Source organism: Asterias rubens, chromosome 16 (genome assembly GCF_902459465.1).
Source record: "Asterias rubens chromosome 16, eAstRub1.3, whole genome shotgun sequence".
Lineage (NCBI taxonomy): Eukaryota > Metazoa > Echinodermata > Asteroidea > Forcipulatida > Asteriidae > Asterias > Asterias rubens.
The window spans coordinates 6,840,237-6,860,140 of record NC_047077.1 but is presented as its reverse complement, the minus strand read 5'-3'; the positions used below and the strand labels follow the sequence as shown (position 1 = coordinate 6,860,140).

The 19,904-nt window shown below is 38.0% G+C and overlaps 2 protein-coding genes across 3 annotated transcripts in view; both read right to left on the bottom strand.

The window, feature by feature from the left end:
- The window catches only part of LOC117300712 (bombesin receptor subtype-3-like), a 56,612-nt gene extending 51,817 nt beyond the window's left edge, over positions 1-4,795 (bottom strand). For both annotated transcript variants that reach the window (XR_004520208.1, XM_033784465.1), the window contains exon 1: positions 4,487-4,795. The gene's annotated coding sequence lies outside the window, so the exon portion shown is untranslated. The remainder of the gene's footprint in view (positions 1-4,486) is intronic.
- A 6,933-nt stretch (positions 4,796-11,728) lies between these two features.
- On the bottom strand, positions 11,729-19,677 carry LOC117300717 (ras-related GTP-binding protein C-like). Its single transcript, XM_033784473.1, has 9 exons — positions 19,642-19,677; positions 18,456-18,607; positions 17,609-17,703; positions 17,092-17,225; positions 16,420-16,619; positions 15,901-16,015; positions 14,826-14,968; positions 13,949-14,094; positions 11,729-13,489 (listed from the first exon to the last, which is right to left on the bottom strand). Exons 1-9 carry the CDS (start codon positions 19,642-19,644, stop codon positions 13,302-13,304), a joined length of 1,176 nt encoding a protein of 391 aa, XP_033640364.1. The 5' UTR covers positions 19,645-19,677; the 3' UTR covers positions 11,729-13,301.
- Positions 19,678-19,904: the final 227 nt, after the last annotated feature.

Below are 19,904 nucleotides of genomic sequence, written 5' to 3'. Positions count from 1 at the left end.
GCAATGGCTAACTGGTTTCATGCTCATTTCTGCTTAGCATTAAATTTCTAGTCAATGTTTTCTGCTCGAGCAGCTCTAAATGAAATTTGGCCCCAGTAGCTTTTTAAGTGTGTTGCAATCGAGTCCCCTGACGACTACCACATCATCCTTTCGAAACGTGAGGACACACAGCCGACTCTTTCAGATTCTACAACACCTCTTCACAAACTGTGACATGGTCAACTCAAAAGAGTTAGTTAATATCAAAACCCACGTGCAAAGCCTGACATTCTACGTTAATAACTGATTACCAAACAGCTGCCCGTAACTGTAAACAGAATTCAATCAAAAGTCTTTGTTTGATTTATAAAACATGGCAATTCTCTGCAGGGTTCAACGAACAACCACGTTTGTTATGGTAAGTTTATTAATTCTAAAGGAGGCGTAGATTTGTTTTTGAACATGTTTTGTTATTAATTTTTAATTCCGCAGGTGTGTGTCACGTGAGTGATTTATGTAATGTATATAGTGCAGTCTATTTATAGATCTTTTTTATTTCCAAACATAAATGATATGCGTTTGTTAAATAATCGCAACGAATCTGCAAAACAATAAATGTGACGTGATGTGTGACGTGGGGTGGGTGACGTGACGATGTGTTTTATAGGAAGAAACCATCAATAAAATAATAGCAAACGTGTGGGTAAATCCATGCGTAAATTTCTTGTGTGAGAATGTTTGCTCTGAAAACAGCCGGTGTGGTCTCGACGTTTCGAACAGTATACTCTGCTCGTCTTCAGGAGAATGTAGTGATTTTGTACAATCGTTCAAAACGAGAGAAGAAAACTGTATTGGCAAAGTCACGAGTCAATTTGTTTTTGTAACCAGGGCAACACAAGCACGACGTACGTGTACGTAAAAGGGTGCGGGCTAGTCAACTTCTCAGACTGCCTTGGGCAACGAACTGCGCAAGCTTGTTTATAATACTAATATTTCTTCCTTGTCAGATGTGAAATAAACAATAATACTTTTCAAAACCGTATTAATTTATTTTTGAGTTTGTGAATGTAACTTAATTTAATCAAGAGTAACTGCTGCTAGGCAGCCTTTTAATGAACCGGCGTTAAATACACACCATTATTTAAATTAATTCATGTCCTTAATTTGTTTAAGTTAAAAATAGGACCGATTGGACGCCTTTTGTCATAAATGGCTTTGTTGTTTAGGTAACAACAACAGGTGTTTTTTTAATGATATTTATAGTCTATAAATAGTATCATAGAAAAATATCAATCTGTTGATTTCATTATGTTGATGATATGAAAACGTTGGCTGATAAAGTTCTTACGGCTTTAACTCGGTTTGGGTTACGCTAAACGCTAAATTTTACAGATCAAATAAGCCATACAAAAACTTAGAGAATCTTCTCAATAATGTTTCTAATTTCGTCGATCGCAGAACGTACTCAACTCAAATTCACATAAAATTTCTTTCCAAACAAATAAATAGTGTATATTAGCCAAACAATCTTAATGGGAAATACAATGTCAGGTGTGTGTGTGGGGTGGGGGTGGGGGGGGGGGACGGGGGGCAACGAGCAGGGCTTGTGTGGTGGATATGCATTGAAAAACATTACAACAGTAAACCGAAAGTGAGCAGAACGTACAACAATTAATTAAACTTAAAAAATTACATTAACAGATTATGCTTAAAGTGGAATCGATATGAGTACAAATAAACTGGAAACAAAGGGGTTGTGCGAAATTGAGTACAAAAGGATTTTTAGAAAATACCACAAAATCATGACAATCGTATTATGCGTTATGCTTTACTGAACAATTACGGTACAGCTCAAGCAAAGACTGTTTTCGAGAGATCCATGACAACGTCTACCAATATTTGTAGTTTAAGAATGGGGCAAGGAGGTCAAATTTTGCAAAATGCCATTTATAGTCCGGATAATCGGTTGTGGCTTAACTAGACGTGACCTTGTATTGAAGACGCTGGTGTCCATACCTGGGGTGGATTTCACAAAGGACTAGTCGTAGGCAATGCTAAGAGATATGACCAGTCCTTAGTTAGGATGAGTTTAGGACCAGTCCTATCTCTTAGCATTGCCTAGGACTAGTCCTAAGTTAGGACTACCTTTGTGAAATCCACCCCAGTACCCTTAGCAAAAGCCGTAGCCGTTGCTACCTATTCGGACACGGGCTTATTTGACGTGTTGGAAAACTGTTAAAAGGGCTGCGTCGTCATGATCAAAACATGCATGTGGCTGTACATGAAATTATTTACTCCCATCCGGTTACAGCACACGAGCGCCCTCTATCAATTTAGAGAGTGCCCTTGTGAGATGGCAAAAGTTTATAATTCCAGATAACACAGCGACCATCCAGGACCGAGTGGTCATGACTATTTATCACCGTGAACACTGGCCACGGCCCAATATCATGACTCAGCTATAGTTTGGCTGACAAAAGGGTCTAAAACTATGCTCAAAATTGTAGAGGCATGTTGACATTAAGGTATTTTCACCTGTTAGTAATCTCTGGAGTTAAAGGAACACGTTGCCCTGGATTGGACGAGTTGGTCTATAAAAAGCGTTTGTAACCTTTTTTTTTATAAAATGCATATGGTTGGAAAGGTGTTTTAAAAGTAGAATACAATGATCCGTCACATTTGCCTCGAAATTGCGTGGTTTTCCTTTTACTGTGCGAACTAACACGGTCGGCCATTTACTGTGCGAACTAACACGGTCGGCCATTTTTGGGAGTCAAAAGTTTGACTCCCATAAATGGCCGACCGTGTTAGTCGTCGAGGTAAAAGAAAAACCGTGCAACATAACTGTGTGGACCATTGTATTCTACTTTTACAATATCTTTCTAATCATATGCATTTTATAACAAACGGTTACAAACGCTTTTCAAAGACCAACTCGACCGATCCAAGGCAACGTGTTCCTTTAAATATTTCAATGAGCTTGTGGGAACATGTCCTGAGCACTAGAAGTAGATCGAAGAGCAAGTTTTTTTGGTTTAAGGTTTATTTATGTCAAAATGTCATGGATCGTTAAAGAAATTCGATAAAAAAGACATTATTAAAAGCCCAAAAAAAAAAAAAAAGCCTGGGATAAAAAAAAAATTGCTCAATGTATACTTCCACTTTATTGTTGTTTTGGTTACATTGTCATCTGACAAAATTAAATTTTACAAAAAGTTTAACGTACATTCCTGAATTATAATTAGGCCATGGGGCATGGGTCATTTTTCTGTTCGTTCGTGCAACACAGCTGGGATTACTTATTTCGTTTCACTTTACAAAAGAAAATGCCATACTAATGTCAAATTCACTTATCCCTAGGTTTTTAGAAGCCGTGGCAGTCAGCGATGGCAGTAACTCTATAACAAGATTAGGCGAACAATTCATGAATCTATTGTCCATGACGTCACCAGATGTATTGTCACATTTCCCCCAGACAACAAAAGACCATGGTCATTTCCAAAAATAACATCACAACACCTGTCTGTTAGCCAATACAACAAATCGTTACCATGGTTACTGACTAACCAGTCTTGAGGGATTAAATACATAATAGACAACATGGTTTGCGGTTCGGGTGCAAACAATTCGGTGTATGTAAGTTTGGCATATACCGTTCACTGTATTTGTATGACCCTCGCTCAATGGTATAGGACTACGGTGTAACATCACGTTAAAGTTTTATTGCAGAGGAGATTTTTGAACTGTGATTAATGCAAAAGCTGTTCACAAATTGTCCTGATAATAACTATAGTAAACAATATCCTATGTTCCTACCTATTGACAAACAATATTAATGTTTACTGCACATAAAGTTTTCAGTAGGCCTATATAACTTGTTGAACTTGAGCAATCACACTCTACTATTACAATTGTCGACCTAGGGTTTGTATAGTACAAGTGTACTTTCAGTTCATTTTCTTTTTAACAATAATCCTGAATCCTCCATTTATCCTTAGCAATAATAAAGGGCTACAGGAAACATACAAATATTTGTTCAACAAGTATTGATAGTAGTCTCGGCACTGGAGGCAGGACTACGGGCACATGCCCGGGAGAGTAAACTTGCCCCGGCGTCCAAATGTCACGCTACCCGGCGGGCGAAATGCAAACGGCAAAGACCACATCAAAATTATTGACAAAGTTTACGGCAAGATTTTGATGGGTAGACCAAAGCCTAGACAAAGGGCAAACCATAGACAATGAACACCATATAATTCCACGCCTGTCACATTATTGTTAGTTTTCCTTCTCAATCTTATCGTGGTTTTGTGGAGAAAAGAAATAATTCATGTAGTAAGAGCAGCAGCTGACGGCGCTTTTATACACAACGTAGTCACGTTAACCAGTAAGCGATATGGAACACATGTGGACTGTAAAATGTAATTGAACCATTTGAACCAAGGAGGAGCAGTCAATGTGACATCTCCACTCTCGTCTAAAATCAATTGTCAACTTATTTACTTACCCCCGGCGAACTTGTCGTATGTCAGGCAGAATTAGCTGCCGTTGAACTGTCAATTTATCCAGGGGAAGTTCACACATCAACGTGGTATAAATAGTGAGATAGAAAATACTCACGTCATGTCCGCTGCACAAGTTAATTCTCCATGTGCGTTCTGCATGAATGAATGCACACACATTCTGACCTCCAAGTTCCAACTGCAACTCCAATCTTCCGAGATTACCAGCCTTAAAAACTCTCCTGTATTTACACAAAATGAAGAGCTAACAGTGCACAATGGCCAAACCAAATTCCACCTCCATAATTGAAATGTAAATTAGACTTTAAGTGGCTGCACGCGTTGGGATGAAAGAAGCAACACATTGTAAAGTACCTGCATAAATTACTGGAATGTCATTGGTCAAGACCAGCCACGTGACAACTTCGAATTTTCCAGTTTTCTCAGTTTCGTCTGCTCCGCGGGTGGTATATAGAGTTGTGTGCACAAAACTCAAACTTTAAGTATTTCGGAGTCAAAAAAATACATAGTTGTTGTGGATTAGCTCATTTTAACACTGGGTCATATTTAGTGTAGAATAAATCAAATCAGTACAAAAAAAAGTGTTTCAGAGCATAGAGCAGCTGTTTTACGACCGCGGTAACACAGATAGTACCTTTTGAAGTCCCTGCAGTTGTAACTCCTTCTCTGTCCTTACTCTATGTTCAGAGCATTCAAAACGTCAGTCAAGAATGATCCTAATCATAACCACTGATAGCACAAAAATGTGCTAAGCACAGAAAAAAATCTTCCGAACTGGGTACAAGCCAAAATTCCATTGCTGCCAAGGTGCCCCACTCATTTTTGCTTAGCAAAGAAATGTGCTTAGCAGCTAACAGCTTATGAAATTGGACCCTGTGAAGGGGTAACCATGTTTCAGCTCTGTATGTATGAGTTTGTTGGCAATGTGCCCATGGTGACACTTAATTTGGGTCAACATCCCAAATCAGTTGAGTGTACCATCGCCTTGAAGTGGCCGTCCGGCCTTGAGGTGTTATCATATTCAGCAAGTATTAATAAGTAGGCCTACTTCATAATTTTTCCTTCTGAAACGAGAAATCGTCTAAACATCACAATTCACAAGGCCAGACGGCTATATCAAAGTGAGGGCTACACTTATCTATTAAGCATTATGTGTATGTAAGACCTACGTGCCATAGTTAGGTGTACCTTGGTTTAAGACGTAATCTGATTTTAAAGTTCATGGTTATATGGCCAACCTAATGAAAACAGTAACCCATTATAGGCCTATTTGTTAAAAGCTAGCATTCCCCCACCCTCCCCCCCCCCAAAAAAAAACCAAAAAAAAAAACGTTGAAATAATCTTCAAACATTATTTTGACCATGATGACTCCAGTAAGCCCATTCCTTTCAAAGACTCAAAAAATTAAAGCATAATATGATATTTCCATTTTGATACTTTTCTTTGTAAAAGGGCACTCTCTTTAAAGGCATACATAATCGGTAATTACTCAAAATAATTGTTAGCATAAAAACGTACTTGTTAACGAGCAATGGAGAGATGTTGATAGTATAAAACATTGTGAGATACAACGAGTGAGAATACTGGTCTTTGACCATTACCAAACGTGTCCATGCCTTTAAAGCGCAAACTTGACGCGTTCCCCCGTCTGTCACATTATCTATAGGTCCCTTTTGAAAGCTTCTTTAGAGGTTGACGGAAGCCCCCAAGATGAACATTGATTTGATTAGGTTTCCAGCAAACCATGTTCATGTGATTTTTACAACATACACAATCATTGGCGATGCACTGTCAGAATTGAGTTAGCCAGAACACAACTCGGGTAATTTGAACATAATATTAAATACTGCACCTCAAGGGACGTTGCATCTTTCGTTTTCTTGAACTTGTGTGTTGCACGGCATTGCAATGCTACTTGTTGTTCAAGTTATGTTTTGTTGTGATAACATGAGCTAGGGCAGTATGAGAGGAAGTGACAAGATGGCACGTAATAAGACGGTATCACTCCCCGTGGTGGCAGATAATCACCACTAGTAAAAAGCAAACAAGACACTTTTATTATAGACAGGTATTGCTACAATACAATTTAGTGTCTGTACAATTTGACCGTACAAACGCAGAACATTACTGTGGAACGAAAACAAAATAGTAGCTAAGCACAACAAAATTTTGCTTACTAGAATAAGTTACCAGCTACAACACCATGTCTCTTTTGTTGTCTGGTATCCTGCTCATTTCTGTCAACCAAGCAATTGTTAAGCAATATTGTCTATGATATTGGGTCCTGTGTCCAATTTATAAAGCTGCTAAATATAGCAAATATTGCAAGATCCTGCTAAGCAAAACACCAGTCACAGATAGCGCATGTAGAGTAGTATTTATTCTGGTTAACTTATTTTGGTAAGCACATTTTTGTTGTGTTTAGCTACTGTTTGTGCTTATGAGCAGCTCTATGCAATTGGGTCATGGTTGCCGAAAATGGAAGCAATAAGACGGGCGGGCAATAAAGCAAGGCAAGGTGAGACAGTTACTATAAGGATTTGGCAACTGGGTCTTCCGTTCCCCATATACAATTAACAAGCTCGAGGACAGACAACCAGTTATTATGTGGGATAAAGTTTCCTTGCTGATGAAAGAAATCTTAGCGGGAAAGGTTTTCGACCTGGCCCCGAGGGGCTGATGCAATTTCCTTCACAAGCTTGGGGGAAAACATTGCAGTAAAAATATTTGAAGGCAAAGAATCGTTGGCCTTTATTTGGCTCTGAAATGCCCAGATTTGCAGCTGTCACGTACAATGTGATAGTTAACCTGATGGGTTTGTTATGAATTTTTTTTTTTATGCTTGGGATGCACTTGGAACGTCACATTTTGAAAGTAAGATTCGATGAAATATTATCTTTTTTGAATGTTAGTCGGTCAGTGAACAGCTGCAACAACAAAAATAAAATAAGAGACATTCATCGAAAAGGTTGAAATTATATAAAAATCCTGTGATGTGTACATACAGCAATGTGTTAGTGGGAGCTAGAGGCCCAAGTCAAATAGGCCATTTAGCAGAAAATTGTGCTCGAGACATTTACTGCTAAGCATAAAATAGCAGGGAAACCAGCTACAAATAATAAATTTCATGTTATTTTGATTAGTAACTCGTTATGCTAAGCGAGAAATTTCTCTGTGCAAACAGTAATGACACTAGCATGGACATCTTGCTTATTTGACTTTTCGTCAAAAGGAGTCCAGACTTTAAAGACACTGGACACTATTGCTAATTGTCAAAGACTAGTCTTCAAAGTCGGTGTATCTCAACATATGCATAAAATAACAAACCTGTGAAAGTTTGAGCTCAATCGGTCGTCGAAGTTGCAAGATATTAATGAAAGGAAAAACACCCTTGTCGCACCATAGTCACACGAAGTTGCGCGCTTTCAGATGCTTGATTTCGAGACCTCAAATTCTGAATCTGAGGTCTCGAAATCAAATTCATGGAAAATTACTTCTTTCTCAAAAACTACGTCACTTCAGAGAAAGCTGTTTCTCACAATGCTTTGTACTATTAACCTCTCCCAATTACTCGTAATCAAGAAAGGTTTTATGACAACAAATATTTTTAGTTATTACCAATAGTGTCCACTGCCTTTAATTACGCCAACTTCAACAGCAATGAGTTACTTATTGAATTAAAACAGTGATGTTTTTAAGTACAAACACCACCCGTCGACAGTTCGCTGTTAATGTCGAACCTACAGTCAATTATCATGTCAATTCATGTATCAAAGCTTGTTACCATACAGTAAAAACAAAAATAGTTTGTAATAAATGTCAATTCTTTTTTTCTAATTAATGCCTAAGAAACACTTGCACAGCTAGACGAATTGTGGAAGATGTTGTATTGTTTTAATGTTCTTTCCCATCTAAAAAACGCAGCATAATTTGTTATCACAACAAAACAGACGATCTATTGAGATCCGCCTCTTATTAATACTTTGACCAATCAGCAACTGCGAAACGCGCAGTCACTTTGGTGCTCAATAGGGGGCGTGGTTAAGCATTTTACATTTAGGGGAGGGTACTTTGGTGCAAGAGGACAATACATGTAGTGTTTTTTTCAATTATGGGAACCTGGGGAAGGGGGGGGGGGGGTATACCCCTGCCCCATATTGGCCATGGTATATCGTTCCCATGAACAAAACTTAGTAAAACATAATAACAAGTTTCTGACATTTTAAGCTGTTGCTTTCGAAATTCCAGGCAAAAAATGCTTAAAAGCAGGTACTTTACATTATTCTGGTCAGCAAAAAATAAATAGGCACACAAGTCACAAATATTAAATTTGACATGATATCTGTGGTGGTAACCTTACTCTGGTATGCGTAATTTGGGCACCAATGATAGACTAATGATGGGCGGGGCTAAATGATGGGCGGGGCTAAATGGGCGGGGCTTAATGAACGTCTCTTCTTTTAATATTAAGATGTATTGTTAATTCTTAAAAAGAAGTTTACAATCACAGATACATATATATACAATAATATTCAAAATATATTGCCCAAAGATTTTTTTGGTCAGACTGGACTACACGAAGCTAGGATCAGATGCAAAAAAGGATAACATTTCTCTGCTTAGCAAAATATTACTGAGAACCTTTTATAGAGACATAAATATCAAAAAGCATTCAGGTTGCCTGTAATAAGCAAGATTCGTTCGCGCTAAGCACATTTTCAGTTCGCTTAATAAACTAAACATATTGTCCAGTAAGTTAGTGTCATGGGAAAAAAATTAAAATGAGAATATTCATATTGCATGGAGGAGATTTTCAAATGGAAAAGCTTGTGACTATACACTGATTTTCTTGTGACTATTTAACTGATTTTCATAAATAACTTATAGCTTATTGTACCCATAATACTACACACAACTCTTGGCGGATCAAAACAAGATTAAAAAAAAAAAAATTGTACAGACAATTTTACCTTGGAAATTAGTTTCTCAAACAACATTAGAAAACATTATTTTACAAATTTGTTATTTATTTGAAATTACATGATTTTAGCATCTATAAATAAAACATTTCTGAGCATTTTACAGGCAGTTCAAAGTCTTCGTGGAAATAGTTCATGTGTGAAACATTCAACAGGAAAAAAGCCATATAGCGTCAAAACTTTACTTAGCAATCACAGGAAGTAAGAACCAGGCTTTAAACACCAAAAGCAACACAAGAGGGCAGCAAACTACTTTTGACAAATTTTAATTTAGTGTTCAGGGGTCGATTTCACAAAGAGTTAGGACTAGTCCTAGGACATATTAAAAGCGTATGGGTAGTCCTAAGTTAGGACGAGTAACTTGTCGTAAGTGGAGAGAAGACTAGTCTTAACTCTTTGTGAAATCCACCCCAGGAGTGTCTGCAAGGTTAAAGTCAAAAGTCAATTTTGTGATCTTTTAATTTTCCATATAAAACACAAGGGAAACTGACTGGTTAAATTTTTAATTGATTTTTCCATCGAAAAAAAAACCCAGCTAGAAATCAGACTCAAGTAGGAAAAATATCATGCCTGCTATTGGAAAATGAGTGTACCACATAACCGACTTTACCCTCACAGGCGTTCATTAAGTACTCAGTAGTCTTATGGATTGGCACACTAAAGACCAAAAGCATGACCCAATTTCACGCACTGCTGCTTACGCTTTACCACAAACAATCTGTGCTTAGAGGGTCCTTAAAGTATAATCCTGTGGGTTGTACATACACGGATTTCTGTCTAGCAGAGCCATGAAATTGGGTGCAGGCCTTGCCAATGGTCAACTGTACTTTCTCATACAGGCTGGCTGCTGATTTTTTGACGAGCCTACTGGCTTCAGAATAGCCTGTAGGACTCTTGACTAGTGTTTTACTTTTACATCAGGCAACGGCAGCCCAATTTCATGGCACTGCTTACCACAGAAATAATGCCCATTTTACTGAAACCGGTGAAGCGCATGATTCTATGATGCCCCTTCCATAGCAAACAGCCTAACTCGAAAAATGACAATTTGAGAAAAAAAAGTACAGAGATCAGGCCTGTATGCTTTGTTTTTGAAAGGGCAAGGACACCAGGGCATTTTCTCCTCGGTAAAGGGCACCCTATGAGGAAATTCAAGGGCACCAAGGCAATGACCAGGAGCATTGAGACGACCTTTGTTGCCTCCAAAAAAGTATATAAGGCCCGAGAGAAAAGCTGTTTTGCCATAAAGAGGGATGATAGAAAGTGTAAAAAGAGGCAGAGATAGGACATGTTCTATTAACATCCAAACATAGTATGCCTTTGAAACTTTGAAATAGAAAGAACACCCTTAATTTACCCAGAAATGATCTTATACACATTATGTACCTGTACATGTGTGAGAAACCAACACTTTCAAGAAATTAGACTCAGATTAGAGCCTTACCTATGCCTGGTCCAAATTTCATAGAACTGCTTCAGCATGAAAAGTAGCCAAGCACAACAACATTATGCTTTACAAGTGTGGATCACTGTATTCTACTTTTACAACATCTTTCTACCCATATGCATTTCATAACAAACGCTTTTCAAAGACCAACTCGATCGATCCAAGGCACCGTGTTCCTTTATTCTGGTAAATATAATTTAGTCTTGCTTATCTAGTTTTTGTGCTTATAAATAAAAGCAGCTCCATGAAACTGGGCCTTCGTATGTAGGTATCAATAGCTTGGAAAAGCCAGCTACAAGGACGTCATAGTATCCTGCCTCGACTCTCTATAATAATCCACATCTTCTACTCAAGACCATGTCTAGGTGTCTAAATAATACCCTCGCTAGATTTCTATAAATATCATTTTACTTAGAACACAGGAAAGGAGAAAGGAAAACAAAAACAATGTTTTGCTTATAGATTCAATTCTAGCTCCTGGCAGTTACAGTTGTATCTACCGATTTATCTTGGAAAGCGTAAGGTGTGGTTCGTTATGGCCAAACTATGTATGGGTTTGAATCCCCGCCTGCCCTTGAGCAAGACACTTAACTATACTTGCTCCTACTTTACCCAAGGGTTTGTTTAAATGGGAACTGTGAGGGCAGAGATGGTTCTTGTGATTGATTTAGCTTATGCACTACTATTTATCAGAGCAGAATTTCGCAGAAGCTTTGTTCGCAGCAAGGTAAATTGATTCAAATTGATAAGATAATGTAGATGCGCAAGAATATTGAGGATATTAATGCTTCTTGTTTGGCTTTCTGTAAATTCCTGATATTAGCAGATTCTTACAAGACATTTTAAATTGAAACACTTATTACGCAACCCAATGTTAGTCCTCTACACTTCTTAACAATGTAAACATACATGTAAACTGCCTGTATAAAAATACTACATGTACCATGTCAAATTGTATGTACATTATGACTTGAGCATTTTCTAGATTGAGAAAAACTGCCGTAACTGATGTAAATTGTTGTAAAGAAATACTATGGAGCACCAGTCCAATGTCATAAAATGCACATCATTTTTGACTGGTAATCTGTCTGTGCTATGAGCAAGATGTGTGTGCTACAAATGTACGCATGCTTCTGTGCTCACCAAGGTCTAATTTTATAAAGCCTGTAAGCACAAAAACGTGCCATGAACAGACAAATCTTGCTTAGCTGAAAAAAATTTACCAGCTAAATACCAGTTTGCACTGCTAAGACTGGTATCTCACTAATTTCTTGGTAAGCAAAGAAATTTGCTAGGTAGAATTTTCTGCTTACCATCTTTATGAAATTGGGCCCTGGGTGAGCCCCACATAAGCACAAAATGCAGCCAAGAACAAAACAACCATAACACAATCGTCTGTGGCTGGTTTTCTGCTAATTGTTGCTTGGCAGAATTGTTTCGGGCATTTTCAGTTTAAGCAGCTACATGAAGTTAAGCCATGCTTTGCGAAGTTGGTCCGTGTTAAAAAAACAAGTACATAAAGGGAGACCAATTTTTTAAGCCAGAAAAACTCTTGATGAGAAAAATCTTCATGAACTGTCACTCCTCTAAATTGCTGCTTAGCAATCTGTCAAGCATTGTTTTCTGCAAACATTAAGTTCAAACATCACTTAGTAATGTTTTTGATGTAAGCTACCAAAGTGCGACAAGTACTAAGTGCTCTTCCGAGTACTGCAAATTAACAATTCCACAGGAACATTACTCGACTGGAATGGGGTTCGAATCCAGAACCCCACCCCATTCTAAAGCAGCTACCTTAACTTGTGCCTTGTGTTGTTTTTCCCATTATAACAAAATGTATCAAGTCTGCTGGCCGAGTTAACTGCACAGGCTATCAAGGAACTATGTTTCAATTCAACATCATCGACTTGCGCGTTGGATGCAGCAGTGATATATTTCTCTATACTTGTAGAATGACCATTGTAGAATGCCACAGTCTGCCGCCCATTATGTTAAACATTTTCCTCCTGGCCGCAGCAACCAAAACTCCTGCCTGCTCACCCACGAGTCCTGTCTTGACGATCCACAACATTAAAACTATTTTTTCTTATAAATCTTACCTTCAACTTGTGAGGAAAATACTTGTTTCCACTATCAATGCATCTCAATCAAAGATGCATTCCTGTATATACATGTTCTTCGGAGCACAGAGTGTTCGCGAGACGACATTCACTTGATACCCTTTCAAAAAAGTACAAGTAGACATAGTTGGTGGATTGCCTCTTCATTTCCTCAGAATCATTATTACCGAAGAAAAAATCACTCATCCAAACACATTGTCACGACTCATAAGTGTTTAGTGGAGTAGCTCACACTTCTCGACTTCAAAGCTATCATGACTTTGTCGTCACTAGTCCGTTCATGTGAGGGCTCTCGGTGGAATCACTGCTGAGTGAGCGTAACGCCTTCATTCCCGCCGCTCCGCTTGGACCAGAGCCTCCTAGCCCCTGGGCCTTCTGTCGTACCTCAAAGATCTCTTCTATTGCTTTCTTGAAGCACAAGAAATTGTAGTCAATCAGACCTGTGGTAGAAGAAGACACCCTGGTTAAGACTTTACTCCAGAGAGGTGATTATTAACAATCATGAAAAAAAAAAAAATCTCTGTGCAGATGCATAGTTTTTGAGAAAGAGGTAACTTCTCACTCAAAAATTAAGTACTTCAGCTGAAGCCTTTAGTTATGCATCTGAAAGCAAAGTAACGCGACAAGGGTGTTTTGTCTTTCATTATTCTCTTGCAAATTTGATGACCGATTGAGCCAAAATTATCACAGGTTTGTTATTTTATGCATATATGTTTGGATACATTAAGTGAGAATACTGGTCTTTGACAATTACCAAATGTGTCTAGTGCCTTAAGAACACAAGTGTCAAAAACGGGACTTGAATCTACACTTGAATCCAGTGTACCCAACCACTTGGTCATCATCACTTAATTCTTGGTTACAGACAATAATCACTTAACTCTTGGTTTAAGACTCACCTTGCCTATCAAAGTTATCTTCTCTAAGGATGCAGACGAGAGCTAGATATCTATTAACTTCCTTGAGGTATAAGATTGTTGCATTGTTGAGTCTGATGATGGAGCTGGAGTCAGTGTCGTAGGCTACTTCACCATCGTCTGGTAACCTAGCATTGGAGAAAATCAAACCATTAAAAGGGCACATTGCCTTTAAACCTCTCAACGATTTGCTGTTTGGAATTGCTCCTCATCTTTTTTTTAAAAAGTTGTTCATGCACTAAAACACCTACAGTGTGTTGTAATTTGTGAGCAGTGATTTGCCTCTGGAAATACAACCAGCGCAACTAGAGACTTTGCATTGCTAGAGCAGATGTCTTACCACTAAACCACCGAGCTTGCCCGGTGGCTAGAGGCAGTTTGAATCCTATATTTTAGCAGCGGGTACCGCAACAACTCAATAGATGTTATAGCAAAAGCAATATCACAAGTAATCTTCATTGTGAATGCTGCACCAATGACTGCCTAAAACCCTGCCTGTTGCACTTACAGCAAGTTCGGGTAGACCCATGATTGACCACTGACCAGCCACCATACATGCGCAGTGACCCACTCACTCCAACAACTCAACCATCAGTACCACTAAAACAACACTCCATTGCCTTCCACCTTTTCGTTATAGTGTCACTGGTTCCCCTCTGTGCTTCACACATGTTAGCCATGGAACCGGCTATTGGGACCAAGGAAGAAACCACAGTCCTGAGGCTGGTTCCAGATGGTCGAACACAGTAGTCAACCAATGGTCGACCAGCCTCGGATTGAGTGCAAAAGAGTCAACCTTTAGTTAACCATGGTGCACACTTGAACTTGCTTTCAGTGGTACAAGAAAACATCTGCTTACCCATATATACATGATACATCAATGACGACATCGATCATATCACAGCATAGCTCATATGACTGCATATCAACAGGGGAACTGTCTGTAGCGATGTAGATCTTACTCACAACGTCAAACAGAAAGGCCTTCTCGATACCAGAGTTCTGAAAATAGACAGCACAAAATGTTTACTGCTACTATTGGACTCTAGAGGGCGCTGATCATAATGTTAGAGGAACAAACCAAGGCTCCATTTCAAAGAACAGCTTAGGCAGAAAGTTTTGCTTAACATAATTCTGCTGAGCAAAAATAAGCAGAATAGACTAGAGACAAAATGTTTGCTGTTGGTCCAACTCATGCGGGCGCTGATAATATTTTAGAGGAATGAACCAAGGCCAAATTTCATAAGCTGCTTAAGTAAAAGGTTTTGCTCAACAAATTTCTGCTTAACAAATATAAGCAGAATACCCATCACAGAGGGTACATGTGAGATGGGATTTAGAGCTGCCTAAGCAGAAGAAATTGCTTAACAGATTTCTGCTAAGCAAAAATAAGCAGAATGCCAGTCATAAAGGATACATGTAAGATGGTCGTATTTGGGATGGTAACCTTATTCTGGTAAGCAGAAATGTTTTGTGTTTAAGCAGCGCCATGTATCATCTATGATTGTTATACCTCGGTAACAAACTGTGAAGTTTGATTTGTCGAGAACCAATCACATGCCGTGCAACAAATACGCATGGTACCACGGCTGTACAGCGCAGCGGGTAACATAAGTGATGCTAACCGGTGTACATCACCTTGATCGTTCCCAGCGTTGGTCGATTTCCAACGCTTAGTACGAAACGGCCGCGGGTTCGAGGGAACAGTGAAGAATGGTTTCCTATTTGAGCAACTGTTCGTCTGCTTATTAAACTATGCATACTCCGTCGTTATAATGTTTGAAGATGACAACATAACTTTGAGAAGAGGAATAATCATGTTACCAAGGTATAACAAAACAACTGTTGCACTCTGTGATTTGGGGTTCATGGGTTTTGTACACCCTCGGGGGAAAATGGCACTTGTAAGGTGGAAGTTTTGTTTAACAACTTACCGATATTAAGATGTTGAGGAGATTCTCCAGCGTAGGCAGCTGTGGAATGAGTTTCTGGACCACTTTACTGAAAGCTTCGAAGATGGAGTGATCATAAATACTTGTCAGGTAGAAACTAATATCACAAAGAAAAGAAATGTCATGATTAATTTTTTTAAATTTTGCATTTATTGTCATTTAGGCCTAGCCCTTGAAACTAGCTTGGTGTACATTGTCTGAAGAACTGCTGTGGTCTAGTAAACACCACTTCTCATCTTTCCCTGTGAGCAACACATAACTGTTAGAAAAAAGTTGTTTATAACGGTCATAAATGTGGACAATAGATTGTCAACAACCTTTTAATAGTTTGACCAATTACCTGGTGTTATCACTCCCAATGAGAAAGATAAAGTTTTGACAATACATGCAGGGTTTGCCCATAACTTTTTCAGTGACTAGCAAGCAGGATGTTTCAGCAGGTTCACTAGCCCAGTGAGCTACTTTACTGGAGTTTAAAAGTTCAAGGACTATCTTTAATACCTGAGATGTATGCAGTCTAGTCCAGCATCAGCAAGATCATCGTTAGCTCTCTGATGGATGTCTCTTTGAGTCTCAATCTTATGATCGTCTGATAAGCCGTCTACTTTATGTATAAAGACTTCAAACTTGATGCTAGGGTTGACCTTATGCGCTCTGGTGACTGTCATATGAAGCTTGGCAAGAGCATCCATATAATCATCCTAAAAGGGAAAGAGTTACAGTGGATTGAGACGAAGGAAGTTTCTACAGAAAACATATATATACATGGTCAACGTGGCAGGTGTCGAAATTGCCACTAGGCCAGCTAGCCCGTGACTACCAGATTTACAGCTGGGCTACTCATTTTTCCATGACAAATAATGCAAAAATCAATACCACAAACACTTACGAACTTTGCTGATGGCATTGTTAAATGAAATACTTTTGGTGACCAACTGAAAATACTCTTAATTTCTACCTGACATTTTTCAGTGGTTAGACTGCAGGACTTGCAATTTCAAGGTTTTGGGATCAAATCTGGTCAAGCTAACTGCCGATTTCACAACTTGACTGAATTTAGTTACTGAATCGAAATTCTTTGAACGTTCATCATAGATGTTCAACCAATATTTGTGTGAGAAAGATAGGCTGTTGTAATGGCAATACACGAATGTAAAGAAGATTTGTACAAACCTGAGCATCAATTACAAAGACCAGGGCACCGCATCCGCCGAATATTGTCTCCGAGTCAAATGTTGGGTCAAAGAAGTCAATCTGACCAGGAAAGTCCCAAATTTGGAATTGCACAAATGAGCTATTGTTGACATCTGTATTGGAATAAATGTTTAAAATAAGATGAAATTAGTGCATGATGGAAAGATGTAGAGGAAGTCAGGAACAGGACTCAATTTGAAACAAAACCCAAGGAAGGAAAATAAAAGTTGGGGAAAACATCCATTAATTTATTGAGGACAACAGTAACCCTGAGGCCAATAATAAGTCACATTAGCAGCAGTGAAGTAGATCAACTTCAAGAAATACTAGTCCCAGGCGATTTCTACTCCCGCCTTCCCCCCTCATAGTACTTAAGTAGCAGGACAGCTTTTTTTAGTACCCAAAACATTAACACTTTCTGCAACTTTTTTTGTAATCTCTAAGAATCCTGTGTAATACCTTTTTAAAAGGTTCAAGAAATGAATTGATATCTTACCATCTTTGATTATTTTATTTGTGCTCTCTAAGAAAAGTGTTTCATTTGGTGACATCTTATGAAATACAACCTTCTGTATTGATGACTTGCCACTCCTAGGGGAAAAAAAATGTCATAAAAGACAATCAGTTAATTATTTATTTAACTTTTAGCTTAATTACCATAAAATTTGACTTATTTTTCTGAGATCCGGTACTGTTTTTTTTTTTAGCATTAGTGTCAGGCCTTGAATTTCATCTTTGGGTGCTTTGAGAGACCATTTTCATTTTGCAAAGGGCACTTTCATTGGTAAATAATAAAGTAATGAGATACCTTGAAAAGGCGCCAAGGCAAAGACCTTGTAGTGTGGAGTTCTAAAGAGATAGCATGTTAGTGAAATTTAAAGGAATGTTACAGAATTGGTAAGAAAACAAAATCGTGAAGATCACAGATTTACATAAAACTTACACGATCTATTGATGATGATAGCTGAAAACATCCCTTGAAATATTTCTGCCTAAAATGTCACATTTTATAAGAATAAAATAATCTAACTTTGCATTTGACGTTTATCGCTCAGTGAGCATTTTATTCATTTTTATTTTGGCATCGATGCAATGCAAAAAGTGTAATCGTTTTTTTTTACTATTTTCACGTGACCCAGATGACTGATCGATCTCAAACTTCTACAGGTTTGTTAGTTTATGTTTAAGGTAGATTACATTAAGTGCTTACACTGCCAGCTTTTGTTTTGCTAGCAAAACCAATTCTGTAATGTTCCTTTAACATGTTTGTTTGAGATCCGGGTTCCTTGGTTTTCATTTTTAGCATTAGTGTAGAGTTGGATGAGATAGCAGCTTTACGATACCTCCTTAGTCCCATGAGCAAGATTCTTGGCTTGGTATCTGATGCAGAAGCTCCCACATCAGCATTATGATCATCTGGTCCATAACCAAAGTCCTTAGGAAATGAACCAACCAGGGCGCTGTAAGCGCCGGAGAACTCGTCGTCTTCAAAAGACTAAAAAATATAAATCAGAAATTATAAAATTTAGTGTGTTACCTTTTAAAAAATTATGCATTTCAACCACATATAAACAAGAATCAAGATGTCTGGCGTCCCAAAAGGGTAGGAAACTAAAAACAAACACTAACAAATTCAGCAATTTTGTAAAGGGCGTCCACTCTCATTATGTATGTAAACACAAAGTAAAAACTCCCACAAGTTATAGACTTCCTTGCACCTGAAAAAAAAAACTTGGAGCAGGCGATTGTGCACATTAACATGCTACATCCTCTGTTATCACCATAAATTTGTTGCTATGTAATTAAAATGCCTAAAAAATATATAGTTTGTCCATCTATCTGATGTCTGGTGGGAAGTTGTACCCCGTAATTCCTGTAAAACTAAATTAAAAAGGTAAACAAATATTTTAATACTATCCGTCTTTTGATAATATATATAGGTCGGCCTTAGTTTTAAAATTTAACAAAGTTAATCCGATAATAATGGGATGAAGCTCAACTAAACTCAAGTCACGAATCACGCCAGGTTAAATGCACTATTTCTTCAGTTTCACTTTTTCAGACACTTTCAACAAAATTTTAATCAGTTCAGCAGAGTCTCAGTCAGACAGTTTGTTTTATTTAATAAGAAAGTGGAAAGTAAAACTAACTTCATGTTATTTTCCAATCGATGAATGTCCTAAAATCAAAGGTAATAGAATACTGGTGTCTATTCCGGCTGCAAATTTTGAAATGCGCATAAATGCAAATTGTATTCACTTGACAGTATGACTGAGTATGACACTTTTTGTTTGTACGTGCCGAAATGGCGAATCAGCTGGTAGTAGTGCTAGTGGTGGTACGTCCGTACGGGTGACATGACCGCCTCACAAAATATCCGTGTCGCCAGAAAGTGTGTTTGTCTACAATCTATTCCTTCAATTTGGTTGCAAATACACTATTATGTTAACTAAAATACACTTCATTATTGAGTACCAACTGACCAAAAAACACTGAAACACAAGTGGTATTTTTTGACAATTATCTTACCATTTTGTACTTGCATGCTTGCTGTCCAAAAAATGATGTTAGTGTCATGTGATTGCCGGCTACTAGATATTTCTTATTCATAAAGTTTTATTTTATACAAACATCATTTGTTTTTCAAAATCGTACATTTAAAAAAAGTAAGTTCGCATAATTTTGTTTATAAATTATATTCAATGTAACAATTGTTTAATAACGATACATATCTAGCAGTAAAAAACAAATGTTTGTGACAGAAAAGTTGTTTGACCCTCATGCATATTGAA

Bases quoted from the DNA above. Each gene is read 5' to 3' on its own strand.
- LOC117300717 (XM_033784473.1), bottom strand. The intron at 16,016-16,419 runs GTATTAAAGATA...TTGTGATATTAG, and splicing joins CTAGACTGCATACATCTCAG to TTTCTACCTGACAAGTATTT. The intron at 14,969-15,900 runs GTAAGTTGTTAA...GTCTATTTTCAG, and splicing joins TCCTCAACATCTTAATATCG to AACTCTGGTATCGAGAAGGC.